The 13724-nt window shown below is 35.7% G+C and overlaps 1 protein-coding gene across 2 annotated transcripts in view; it reads left to right on the top strand.

The window, feature by feature from the left end:
* Positions 1-1188: 1188 nt before the first annotated feature.
* LOC143707221 (desmoplakin-A-like) overlaps positions 1189-13724 on the top strand; it is a 21457-nt gene continuing 8921 nt past the window's right edge. For both annotated transcript variants that reach the window (XM_077199964.1, XM_077199969.1), the window contains exons 1-4: positions 1189-1620; positions 8898-8988; positions 10412-10542; positions 12839-12992. In XM_077199964.1, the coding sequence (XP_077056079.1) occupies positions 1412-1620; positions 8898-8988; positions 10412-10542; positions 12839-12992 (585 nt within the window). In that variant the 5' untranslated portion in view covers positions 1189-1411. The remainder of the gene's footprint in view (positions 1621-8897; positions 8989-10411; positions 10543-12838; positions 12993-13724) is intronic.

Here is a 13724-nt window from a genome sequence, read left to right as displayed (position 1 = left end):
TCTGAATTTTGAGATGTAAACTTGAGACTTTAAATGTAAAAAAAATATGCAAATATGAGAAAAAAGGAGTGTGCATGAGGAAAGACTCTCATACAACTTTTTCAATTCACATTTATTGAATGCAGAAGTTGTATTTCCAGCATGCAGAAGTTCTGTATTTACTGCAGCGAGCGACCTCTGAGAAAGTAGGAGCCACACCGAACCACACCCATATACAGCACACACTAATCATTCCAGAAGAGAAGCACAGGCATCAGATCTGCTCATTCACTGATGCTGAAAGTAGAAGTTTAATGTGCACGCATTCACCGTGTCCTGTGTTAACCTGTGTGATTTCTGGCATACTTGCACCACATCTTTAATCATGGTGCCAAGGGAGATTGAAGTGCATTTGCAGAAGCTTAATGCCAGAAACTAACAGAAATACTCGTCTTTCCTGTAGACCCAGAATCATCACTGAGGACAAACACTTCAGGATGCACATTTAAATGATCTTGGACTTTTTAAATTCAACATGAAGATTAAAGGTTAAAACATTCATTTAACAAGCATTATATGTAAATGCATAAAGGGAAAGTGTTTTAAAACATTTAAAGTCTTGCACTATTTTAGCTGGTCACTCCAATAGATTTACAAGTTGGCTACAAGTTTTATACACCGTAAAAAAAAAGTATGTGAGAGGCGCTTCACATATTGCCTCTCATTCACCCATTCACTCACACATTCATACACCTGGTTTGATGATTAAAGCAATGTAAAACCATATGTTGTCATAACTTATCATCATAATTTTTTTTCAGTGTATGTGCACAGTACATTTCAAGTTTCTAAAATTAAAAACTGAAGTTTAATGGCTTGAACAAATGATCAGTGGGGTCCCTTATGGACATGATTATGTAAAAAATATGAGATGGGAGGACAAAAATATATTTCATGCATTCAATGCATTTAAACGCATCTAATGCATTCAATGCATTTAAATGTATTCAATGCATTTAAATCGTCATGCAAATGCATTTCTGAAAGCGTTCCGTATATGCTCTCTTCATTTATCGGATGTCAAAAATCTGCATGCATGATCATTAGCAACAAGTGTGTTTCTGAAAATAGTTTTAAACATGTCATAGTGCTGAATGTAGGTTAATAGTGAGCTTCCCTCAACAGTGCACACAGAGAGACGCCTCCCTCAGGCATGTGTGTGTGTGTGTGTGTGTGTGTGAGGGTGTGTGTTCAGATGTTGGTCTGTGGGAGTGACTTCAGATCATTTAACTGCGGCTCTTCCTTGTGGAGTGTCGCTCAGTCCAGTTGCGCTCGCAGGATCTTCACGCCTGGTTTCATCTGGAGTTGCGCGTCTGATCTCAGGTTCACTTTTTAAACTCCGCCATTTTAGGTGTAAAGCTGAGGCTCGGTCATGAGCATGTACGGGTCGCAGCGCGGGCTCAACATGATGGGACGCCGCACGGGATCGCGCAGCGAGATAAACGCGACGCCCGCGTATCCCGCATATCCGTACGCGCGCAGTGAGTCGGTGGTGCAGCGGGGGAATAATGGGTTCACACAGGAATATGTGGAGGGACACAGCCAAAGTGTCTCCAGAGTCTCGATGACCGCGGGACAAGTGTGAGTAAACACCTGTTACTGGCGTTTTTGTTGTGTGTGCTTGTAACACGGCTACTGCAAGTGCGTGCGTCATTTCACCTACACAAGTTATGACAACATACGGTTTTACATTGCTTTAACTCATCAAAATAAGCTAAACATTTTTCAACTTTTTTTTACAAGTTATTCAAGATTCAACTACTTTTTAAAGTCAGTTTAATGTCATTCAAGTTGAAATGACTTAAACATCCAAGATGATTGTACTTAAAAAAATAAAGCAGCACATTTTTTATGGTGTACATATTTAAATTAGATTAAAAGTTTCCATTAACATGCACTAGCTATATATGCTAACATAAACATTAATGAATTTGTTCTTGTCTGCGAATGTTTCAGTTAATACAGTTAATAAGTTGCTGCATTAAATATAAGTAATCAACTTGAATGTCATTTCAACTTAAATTAAACTTATTTTTGATGAATTAAAGCACTAGTAAAACACAAAACAAGTCATACGTTATTGATCATGTAATTGTTTTTACAGTGTATAACAAAAATAAATGTCATGCAAAATGTGAGTATTCAGTGTTCTATCGAAGAAAAAATTAAATTTTATTCGAAATGGTATGCATTTATATATTTCAAACTAGTTTTAAAAACAACAATGCAAAGAGGATTAGGCCTGTTTAACAAAGAGTGATGGAGTAAAACTGAAATATTGCCCAGTCAAGGAAGTAAATCTGTATTATAATACAGCAGATGTTCAAAGGGTAATAATATGCACATCGAAGGCTTTTATAACTGGGAGAATGTGAGTTATAAAGCTGTATATGGTTGTGTATTTTGACTAGGCCTGTGCTGGTGTATCACTCTTAGGTAACACAATCCCTGCTGATTCTGTGAAGCTCTTTGTTTCTGTTTCTGCATGAGTTCTTGGTCACTTTCCGACTCTGGTTGTGCAAGGCTTCCTGTAAATCTACTGCAGATCCTGCGGGAAAAGCCCACCGTATCCAAGCGCTCCACAGAAGTTCATGAGTAATTTGGCAGCTACTGGTCATAAACATGAATAACGACTCTGTTGTGTATTCATATGCATATTCTTCATTCAAATGAGACTCTCATCTCGGATCGTTTTGAAGTGTCTGTTTTCTGTTTGTTTACTGGTCTAATCTCATTTGTTGAACTTTTGCACTGAAATATAAAATTTTGTTTCACTTGTTTTAAACGCCTAATCAAGATATTAATGTAAAATAATGCACCAGATAAAATTAAATAAAATAAAACAATATTTGAGTTTGGTTTATTTTAGGAATTTATTTTAATGTTTATATATATTATATTTTCAACAATATGCTTTAAAAATGCGATACTAAATTATAAAAATTAAAAACGTTTAAATATATAATATTTTTAGTATTTTAATATATTTTTAATAATATTATATTTTAATATATAATTTTTAAATTATGTATATTTTAATATAGGCTATACGATGCACCAGATAAAATTAAAAATATTTTAATATGGTTTATTTTAATATGTATATTATTTATTTATATAAACAAACTGTATTCTAATAAATAATAAACAATAATTTTCAAAAATATGCGTTTTTAAATACTTACATATTATAATATTTATATCTATCTATAAATTACAGGAACGTCTGTCTGTCTGTGTGTCTGTTATTCGCATATCTCTCGAACCGTTAGTCCGATGGATCTCAAACTTTACAGGTGTCTTGCTACGGGCACGAGTAAGTGCAGTGCCGAGTTTGAGGTTGTTTGGATTAGAAATGCAAAAGATATCATTATATATCACTAAAAGAAGCACTTAGAAGGTTGTGGTTTAAAAATAAACATTCTGACATAAACACTCTGTCAGCTAAACATTAAGTCAGCTACACTGTTTACTTTATTCTGAATATTATATTTAATTCACGGCCCTCATTTGCAGTAGCCTATTCACAAACTGTTTGCTCATGCGTAGTGTTTTCTCGGAGTTCACTGTGTCGCTGCTCCCTGAATCGTGTAGTTCAATTTTCCATATTTATTGTATGTCAGTATCAGTAGCCTAATTGCTTTCTACCATGCACCAATTAAAATGTCACTGAACTTTTGCTGTTTAATTGTAACAATGAGCACTCAAACGCACCAAACCAACAATTACTAAAAACAAACACACACAAAAACGAATTTTGCACGGGCACTTTGCACTAGTACTTTTTAAATATATAGTATATTTAGATATTTATATATAATTTTTTATTTGTTTTACATTTTAAAGCTGCTTTTTAACTTTTAAATTTGATGCATATTTTTGAAAAGTTAAAAGCGTTTGCTTTAAAAATTCTTAAAAGTATATTTTCCCAACAGAACCTGATCTGCTTGATTGCTTTGCACAACATTAAACTGCCTTTATCTATTAATTGGATAAAAGATCTATAACTAGTTATTAATTTCAGCTGGAAACATAAAACCTGTAACGAAAATGGTGGCTTTCCTGTCCCGGCCTTAAAGGGATAGTTCACCCAAAAATGTAAATTCTGTCAGTATTTACTCTCCCTCATGTTGTTCAACCCCGTAAGACCTTCGTTCATCTTCGGAACACGAATTAAGATATTATTGATTAAATCTGAGAGCTGGATCACTCCTCCATAGGCTTCTAAGGGATTTAAACTTGTTCCCCGAAAAGTTATTAAAGACATCGTTAAAATAGTCCAAGTGACTACAGTGGCTCAATCTTAAGTTTATCAAGTGATAAAAAAAACAAAAATAACGTCTTTATTTAAACTATTCATTTCCTTTCTCTGTGGGCCTCGAGTCCGTTCACTAGTGTAATAGCGTAAGCTTCTGTTGTGGTAGCAGTACCATCGCGTATACAGGCAGGAGCCATCTTTGGGAAACAGCCTCGACCAGTCGAACCACGAACGCCGTGCTACGTGCTGAACTGGGACTTGAAATATCACAGTTCAGCTTGTTGCGCTGCGTTCGTGGTTCGACTGGTCGAGGCTCTTTTCCAAAGATGGCTCCGCGATGGTACTGTCTTTATAAAGTATATTATTATTAAACTGTCTGTACACTTACAAAGTTCTCAGTGCTTCGGTTTGTATGTAGAGACCCTCATTAAGCTACCGTGTTAGTGTGGGGCTATTTTGAGCCTTGTTAGTGGTATTAACTAGCGATCTCTTTTTACTTATTATATGCCCCATATACTAGCGTTATAGGCTAAACAGTTTTTAGAGATAAAACTCTTTACACTCGATTATCATGAAAACAAATCCCAGAGAACAGTCGACTCGGTACCAATGTGTTATTACACCCCAGGTTCATTTTGCGCCGGAGTTCTCTTTTTAAGATGTGTCACTGGTGTTCTACAGATTATAGTAAGGGGAAAGGAAATTTGATCAAAATAATTGTTCGATGTGGCGAGCAGGACGAGGGCCGTGAGAGAGCGAGGCCGGTGGCGTGATCACTGATGATGAGCGACGCACCGGTCTCGATCTCACACGGCGGAGCGGAGGCAGAATAGGAGGAGCGACGACAGTGGAGATTGAGAGAGGAACAGACCTGGATTATGTTGCGTTTTGTTTTATTACACGTGGCGCAGTCGACCGCGAGGGACTGCCGTCTTTAGGGTAGACTGAGTACAGCTGAGACACTTTTTGCGTTTTGATTTTTCACACAAAGATAGATACTGAAAAGATGTGAATTTCCACATGACATTTCATTAGCTTGTAGACTAAGATATTATCAATCAATAATATATTTTCCACAATTAGCTCATAAAAATAAGGTGCTTTTTGTCTCAACTTTACCCATATGTGGTACAGTGAGGACATACATTTTTAATGATGTAAAGGTAACTAACCGTTCATTGCAAATATAATAAAGACAAATAAAGAAAATAACAATTGGGCAACACGTTTATTTATTTATCCATTTAAATTCATTCATTTTATTTAAATTAGCACTTGTTAAAATTTATAAAAAAGGAACAATATATTTAATATATTCATTAATAATACACAGTTAAAATATCACAAATATTATTTTCATTTGCGTCCTATGCTGCCTAAATATGACGTTTAACCAGATATCATAACAACTAAACAGTGTTTCCTAATTCTCTAGATTTTGCAATAACCTTGCATGACACAATACCATGGAATATGCCAGTTTTTAGGGCACAGAATAACGTTTGTGATGAAACCAGTTACGTTTAACAGTCACATAAGGATAATAACCTATTCATTGTGGAGTGTGCATGGTGAAGTGAACGTCTTATCTTAGAAAAAAAACTTTTGCCGATGTCTTCGGATCGGAGATGTGTCCGCTGTTCAAATTTCCAACGAGAAAAGAGGACACTAATACACATGTGCACAGCAAAAATCACAACTTGTTATTTAAGGTGCCTCAACTGTACACATGTCTCAACTGTACACACTTTTGTATTTTTTTAATTATTTTGTTATTAAAGTTTGGAATGTGTGCCGGTTCCCTCCTCCGTCTTGCCAACGAACCTTATCACATTCAAATTGCATGATTAAGTGATTTATTCAATTTAAGAAGTATGGTTTGAGCTACTGTGGCCGCCACCTTGTCTGCAGATTTGTCACTGGTGCAGTGACGATAACACCAGTGACGGTAACACCAGTGACGGTAACACCAGTGACGATAACACCAGTGACGGTAACACCAGTGACGATAACACCAGTGACGGTAACACCAGTGACGGTAACACCAGTGACGATAACACCAGTGACGATAACACCAGTGACGATAACACCAGTGACGGTAACACCAGTGACAGTACTAACACCAGTGACGATAACACCAGTGACGGTAACACCAGTGACGATAACACCAGTGACGATAACACCAGTGACGATAACACCAGTGACAGTACTAACACCAGTGACGGTAACACCAGTGACGGTAACACCAGTGACAGTACTAACACCAGTGACGGTAACACCAGTGACGGTAACACCAGTGACGGTAACACCAGTGACGGTAACACCAGTGACGATAACACCAGTGACGGTAACCGGTGATCGTCACTGGTGTTATCATAACTGGTGTTACCGTCACTGGTGTTAGTACTGTCACTGGTGTTACCGTCATTGGTGTTACCGTCATTGGTGTTACCGTCATTGGTGTTACCGTCACTGGTGTTACCGTCACTGGTGTTAGTACTGTCACTGGTGTTACCGTCACTGGTGTTATCGTCACTGGTGTTAGTACTGTCACTGGTGTTACCGTCACTGGTGTTAGTACTGTCACTGGTGTTACCGTCACTGGTGTTACTGTCATTGGTGTCACTGTTGCTGCTGGTAACACCAGTGACATTAAATATTGTCACAAGTGACTAAAATATTGTCGCTGGTGTTATCGTCATGTCACTGGTGTTACCAGCAGCAACAGTTACACCAGTGACATGACGATAACACCAGCGACAATTTTTTTCTCAACATAAGGTTTCATAAAAGCCACAACAATTATATTAATAAAGCATTTTATTACTGTTTCAATATTGCCTCGTAACAGGCAAAAAACTGAGCGATTGAAAGCAGGAAAGACAGTGTTGACCCCCCCATCCACTCCAGACAGTCAACCCAGAACTGCAAGGTCAGCATTTAATAGAATGTGTTTGTAGGAAGACAAAAGTGCATATCTACAGAGTTACTTAAAGGGATAGTTCACCCAAATTACAAAATGACACATTGCTTTCCTTATCGTGTATATGGACAAGGTATGATATAGCAAGCCATGCTTATGTTTACCTGGCCACTGTTTCAAATGCTATTTTTTAGCATTTGTGGCACAAAACCAAAGCATGAGACATTCATTCTCCATAAACTGCTTACACAGCAAGGAAACCAATATGTAATTTTGTAATTTGGGTGAACTATCCCTTTAAGTAGGCCTACACAATATTTTTTACGTGCACGAGAATTGATATAAACTGTTTTAACAAGTTGCATAGTTTTGTGTCATGACAGAAATAGAGTAAGATTTCATGGTTGTATTATGTTGCATGCATCTCACATTGGAAATCTAATACAATTATATTTTACATCTTTATGCTTTATAGACAACAAAGCCACGAGCGGAGAGCGTACAGGACACAATCAGTGAGAGGCCGAGGAAAAGAGTTGCAAAAGTTAGAAAAGCACAAAAGACTATACAACAGATACAAATTTATTGTTCATATTAAATTAACACTTTTTATGAAATCTTATTTGTAATGTAAAATATTACTAATAAAATGATAAAATATTGTTTGAAATAATCTTATGTCATCTGTGTTCTGGCATCAGAGAATATGATTTTTGTATCTATCTAACTGTTGCTCCATTAATTAATAAGCATTTTAATGATATGATCTTCAATTTTGATCACTCAACCTTAATTATTTCTAATGTTACAATAAAAAACACAATGGTAGAAATAGAAAAATGTCACACAATAGAACTTTACACATACCTGGTTAAAGTAAATTATCACTAATCAAGACAATTTCTTAATATTACACTAACGTTTTCTGTCTTTGATTATGTATGCAAATTAAATAGTCAAATTACATTCTGAAAAGCCTGAATTGTCATGTAAAATATAGGTAACACCAGTGACAAAAAGGCAGCACAAGCATTTTTTAATGTAATGTAGTAAAAATATAATTTAAGTTGATTGAAGTTGAAGACGTTAACTATTATCTGACTAAGTTTTGGTATAAAAAAAAATAATTTTTTTTTGTTGAAAGTTGTGTTTAAAAAGCCACTATTTTCATAGAGTGACCCAAATATAATATAACCTGAGAAATATAAGTCAGAAAGTATTAGAAGCAAAACGGTCTTGTTTTCGGTATTGGAGAGATGTTTTATTAATGCGTGAGTTTTTTGACACGGGCGTCTCTGCGAGAGATTTCACAGGAATGCATCGCAGTAAATCAGAGAAGAACAAGCTGGTCATAAACCACCGACAATCTTTGGAGAAGTGTTTACTCCAGAAATATTGCAGGGTGAAGCGTGTAAAGCACATTTATAAATCTCTGTCTTGATTAAACACACTGAAAATTGCATTTACACAGAGTTGGTGAAACGTTTGGAATAAATACGATTTTTTTGTGTGTTTTATTTGAGTCTCTGTTTACCAAGGCTGCATTTGTTTGATGCAGTAAAAACAGTGAAATATTATTATGATTTAAAATAAATGTTTTCTTTTTTGAATGCATTTTAAAATGTAATTTATTCCTGTGATGCAAAGCTGTTTTTTTGTTTTTTTTTGTCACTCCAGTCCTGGCATGCAGTCAATGCAACAGCGGATATTGTTTCTGCAGGGCCAGTGTCAGGACTACCTGGACAAGACTGCATTTATAATTAATGCTGTGAGTATCACACACACACACACACACACACACACACACACACACACACACACACACACACACACACACACACACACACACACACACACACACACACACACACACACACACACACACACACACACACACACACTGTTGACCTTCCACTGTGGATTTAAGCTCATTTCAAGAGTTCACAGGATCATAAATGTGCTGCAAAGGTCATGAGAATCACATGAGTGTGTTTGCTGCATTCATACGCACATATTTAATATTTTCTCAGATAATAAAACACATACGTCCCTCATCTGACTGAGCCGTTTTGAAATGAGAGTGAAACGTGATTTGTGCATGTGTTAAAATAATAGTTTATTTTTAGTTCTTTACTTTCACATATTAAGCTGATTATCGATATTTTGTTGTTTATTTCCATCATTACCTCCATTTTGCTCAGTTTTTTTTTTTTTTTACCGGTATGTATCATAAAAATAATATAAGAAAAATATATAAAATATGAAAAAAGATTAGTTTACAAAAAAATGAAAATTATCCTTATTTATTCAACCTCATGCTGTTCTAAACCTGTATGACCTTCTTTCTTCAGCGGAACATAAAAGTACAACAAAAAATATCATAAATAATCCCATGTACTACTTAAATTTTTTTTACATTTAAATATTATAGTTATTCGTTATTATTTTCACTTTCATCACAGCAAAAAATATTTTCTTCCTCAGTATTTTTGTCTTGTTTTCCAGCACAAATATCTAAACATTCTTAAATCAAGATACATTTACTTTTGAGATCGAAATAACGCTTGATGTGTTGCTATAAATTACAGACATCTGAGGACTATTTCTCATTTTTCTCAGTTATTTTACTTTATTTCCAGATTCAATCATAGACTCGTTCTTACACTAGAGCTCGTTCACACACGCACACTCTTCAAAAACTACACTTTTCATCTCTCGATTAACTAAAAGACGTGAATGACATTTGTATGTATTATAAATAAAATATATAGATTTAACTGAATGTCAGATCTTAAACAATGGAGAATACGAGGAAAATAATCAACATTCAAGCAGGAAAACCTGTTCTAGTAGAGCCTGAAAACAAGACTTAGAAAAATCAGTCCTCTTCAATGCAACATGTTTGTAGTATCGTTGATTTCAGTCGTGCCGTTCAGACGGTCTCACTGGCCTGCGATTACACGATAACGTTGATCATACAAACCTGAGATGATCACAAAACTGATTTTATTTTTTCAAATGGCAAATACACAAAGGCTTACAGTCACACACTCGACCGGGTGAATGTGTGCAGTTGTTGATCCTGGGCTTTTCTGACGGCTGGTTTCTTTTGTTCTCTGTGTGTGTGTGTGTGTGTGTGTGTGTGTGTGTGTGTGTGTGTGTGTGTGTGTGTGTGTGTGTGTGCGCTGCAGGGCGGAGATGCGAACGCTTTCTTAGAAGCTCAGAGTTGTCTGGCGTCCGCTTCTGAGCTCACTGAACAGCTCAGACTTGTTGCCTTGGATCTTCACCAGCAGAACGCGCCGACGGAGAGTGTGATGCGAAGGTGAGACACACACCACGCATTTACATGTTGTGTGGAAACTTCACATAAACCTCAGAGTATTATGCTAAAAACACCTCATGTTGCAGAGTTTTGCATCACATTCGCTTTGCCTTTTTGCCATAACATTTATTACTGAGAAGACAGAATGATGTAGATGTACAAAATGGGGATTTCTGTCATTTAAAAGTAATTTCTGCCTACTATTGGCACCAGTTGTTGTTTGTTATATGTGTATATTTGGGACGCCTATCTTGGCCAGGACATTCCTGTAAAAGAGATTTTAATCTCAGTGAGGTTCTCTCCAGGTTAAAAGCGAAAATAAAAATTGGAATTGCGTAATAATAACACGGATATTGTTCTTTCTTATGATTTTACATGCCATTTTGAATACATTTATACAATAAACACTATGCGGAGAGGCTAACTGATGATGTTTGTCCATGTATCGACACGGTAAATTAAGAAACGGGAAAGTAAAGCAATAAGTAGTGAAGTTACTTTTCAAATGCAGTAACTAGTAAAGTAATCTCATTACAATTAACAGAAGTAACTAGTAACTAATTACTTTTTTTGAGGAACTACCCCAACACTGTTTATATATCATGTACACTACCGTTTAAATGATTGAGTTTATGTAGGAAAGAAATGAATACTGTTATTCAGCAAGAACGCATTCTTTCATTTCACCAAAAGTGACAGTAAAGACATTTATAATGTTACAAAAGATCCCATTTCAAATAAATGCTGTTCTTTTGAACTTTCAAAGAATCTTGAAAAATAAATTGTATCACAGTTTCCACAACAATATGACCGTTTCCAACACTGATAATAATCATGAATGTTTCTTGAGCACCAAATCATCATATTATAGTGATTTCTGAAGGATCATGTGACACTGAAGACTGGAGTAATGATGCTGAAAATTCAGCTTTGATCACAGGAATAAATTACACTTTACTAGATATTCACATAGAAAACAGCTGATTTACATTGGAATAATATTTCACAATTTTTACTGTATTTCTGATCAAATAAATGCAGCTTTAGTGAGGAGAATCTTACGGACACCAAACTTTTAAACTAGTGTGTATGTATGACTCAGTACGTTTCTGTGCTTAAAACAAGGGAAGAAAATTGGTCAAGAAAAATAGACTTTTTTTAAATATATATTACCATATGGACAGGTTTTTTCTTCTTTTAAGTGTAAACTCACCTAATTTTGATTTGAAATTTGAATTTTTCATTGGAAAGCAAGTCATACAGTATTTAATCTTTAGTCATTTTGCCTCTTAAGGAAATGAGTCTTGGTTTAAGAATGTTTAGATATTTGTGGTGGAAAAGACAAAAATACTAAATACTAAAGCGGTGATTGTATGTAAAAGAGCAGCGTGACCGTTCTTCAGATTATCATCTTTTGCATTACACCGAAGAAAGAAAGTCATACGTATTTGTAACAAAATAAGGATAAATAAACTACTTCACTCAGTTTGTGCCAGTTCACCAGATAACCACGTGTACATTAAAATGTATCTTCAGCTTGGTTTCGTAATAAATCTCTATGCATTTTCTGCTTATCACTAGCCGCGTTTCCATTACCCTTCAAATTGCACAAATTGAAATTGCGAATTGAAAATACGCCTAATGGAAACACGTCAATTTCGCAAAAACTCCCATTTATCGCAAAAAAAAATTTCCGCTCGCATGAGGAAGTTTTTCAGGCAATTAAACTGCAAAACTGCAATGGAAACAGTTTTTGCGCGTTGACAGTCATCTGACGTAGAAGACGCGGTGTGTTTGGACAGAATACGAGACAGAGTTCTTTATTAAACTCATTTTAGTCGCATAAGATCGGTTATGGAAACGCCGTCATTTCGCAATAGTATTTTGTCGACATTTAGAAAAAATCGCAAAAGTTTTGCGCAAATCTGGGGACATTCTAAAAAAATAAATAAATAAATAAATGAGCCCAGAATATGAACGCAACGCGTTTAATTACACGTTAAGCATTTACTAATAATGGTTTTCTATGGGAGGAAAATGTTTAACGTGTAATTAAACGCGTTGCGTTCATATTCTGGGCTCATTTATTTTTTTGCACATAGTATAGCTTATTAATATGATGTTTACTGAGTTTGGTCTTTTAATATTACTGTCTTAGTACAGTAAGCCACGTTAAGCCTTTTTCACGTTAAGCGTTTTTGAATGTCCCCAAATCAGGAATGGAAACGCGCCTCGTGCTCACGTCCACTGTAAGCTTATATTCTCTCTCTCTCTCTGTGTGTGTGTGTGTGAACAGTGTGAGTGTGTTTTCTGAGCAGATCCACGAGCTCAGAGTGGCTCTGAGTGGCTCTCAGCAGCAGAAGTGGGGCGGCAGGACGGTCCGCCGAACCCTGAGCCGTGAAGAACCCCGTTACGTCAGCGAGGCCTTGGCCTGGATCCTCCAGCAGAGGGTACGGCACACTCACACACTCACACACTCTTCACGACCATATCAAAGTCTCTTATGCTCTTAAACTGTGCTTCATCCATGCAGAACACAACAAGTTTCACGTGTCGAGCAGGACTGGCCATGTTTGCAGCCGGTTAGAATCAGCGCCATTGTGAAATATTGCAGTGGCTTTGATGGAGTTTCTATGCGTTATTTGATATCATTTTTAGCCATATCAGCAATTGAAAGCAAAATTGAAAATCATAATTGAAAGTAAAAATGCTTATATATATATTAGAAATAGAAATAAATATAAAAAACAATATAAATATGAAAATATACAAAATATAGTAATGAATCAAAAAATCTAAATGTACACTAGTTTTGAAAGAAGTCTCTTATTTGACCCAAGGCTGCATTTATTTGATCAAAAATACAGTAAAAATTGACATATTATAACAATTTAAAACAGCTGTTTTCTATGTGAATATATAATTTATTCCTGTGATCAAAGCTGAATTTTCAGCATCATTACTCCAGTCTTCAGTTTCACATGATCCTTCAGAAAGCAGTACAATATGATGATTTGATGCTCAAGAAACATTTTTGATTTTTATCAATGTTGAAAACAGCTTTATATTTCTCTGGAATATCTTTAGGGTCAATTTTGATCAGTTTAATGCATCCTTGCTGAATAAAAATTATTAATATCGTTTGAATGCTAATGTATCTGATGTTTAATATGCAGTATAAG

The sequence above is a fragment of the Siphateles boraxobius genome, unplaced genomic scaffold (genome assembly GCF_051911475.1).
Source record: "Siphateles boraxobius isolate OS27281-9 unplaced genomic scaffold, OSU_SipBor_1 115, whole genome shotgun sequence".
NCBI lineage: Eukaryota > Metazoa > Chordata > Actinopteri > Cypriniformes > Leuciscidae > Siphateles > Siphateles boraxobius.
This window is presented reverse-complemented; position numbering and strand designations above follow the sequence as displayed.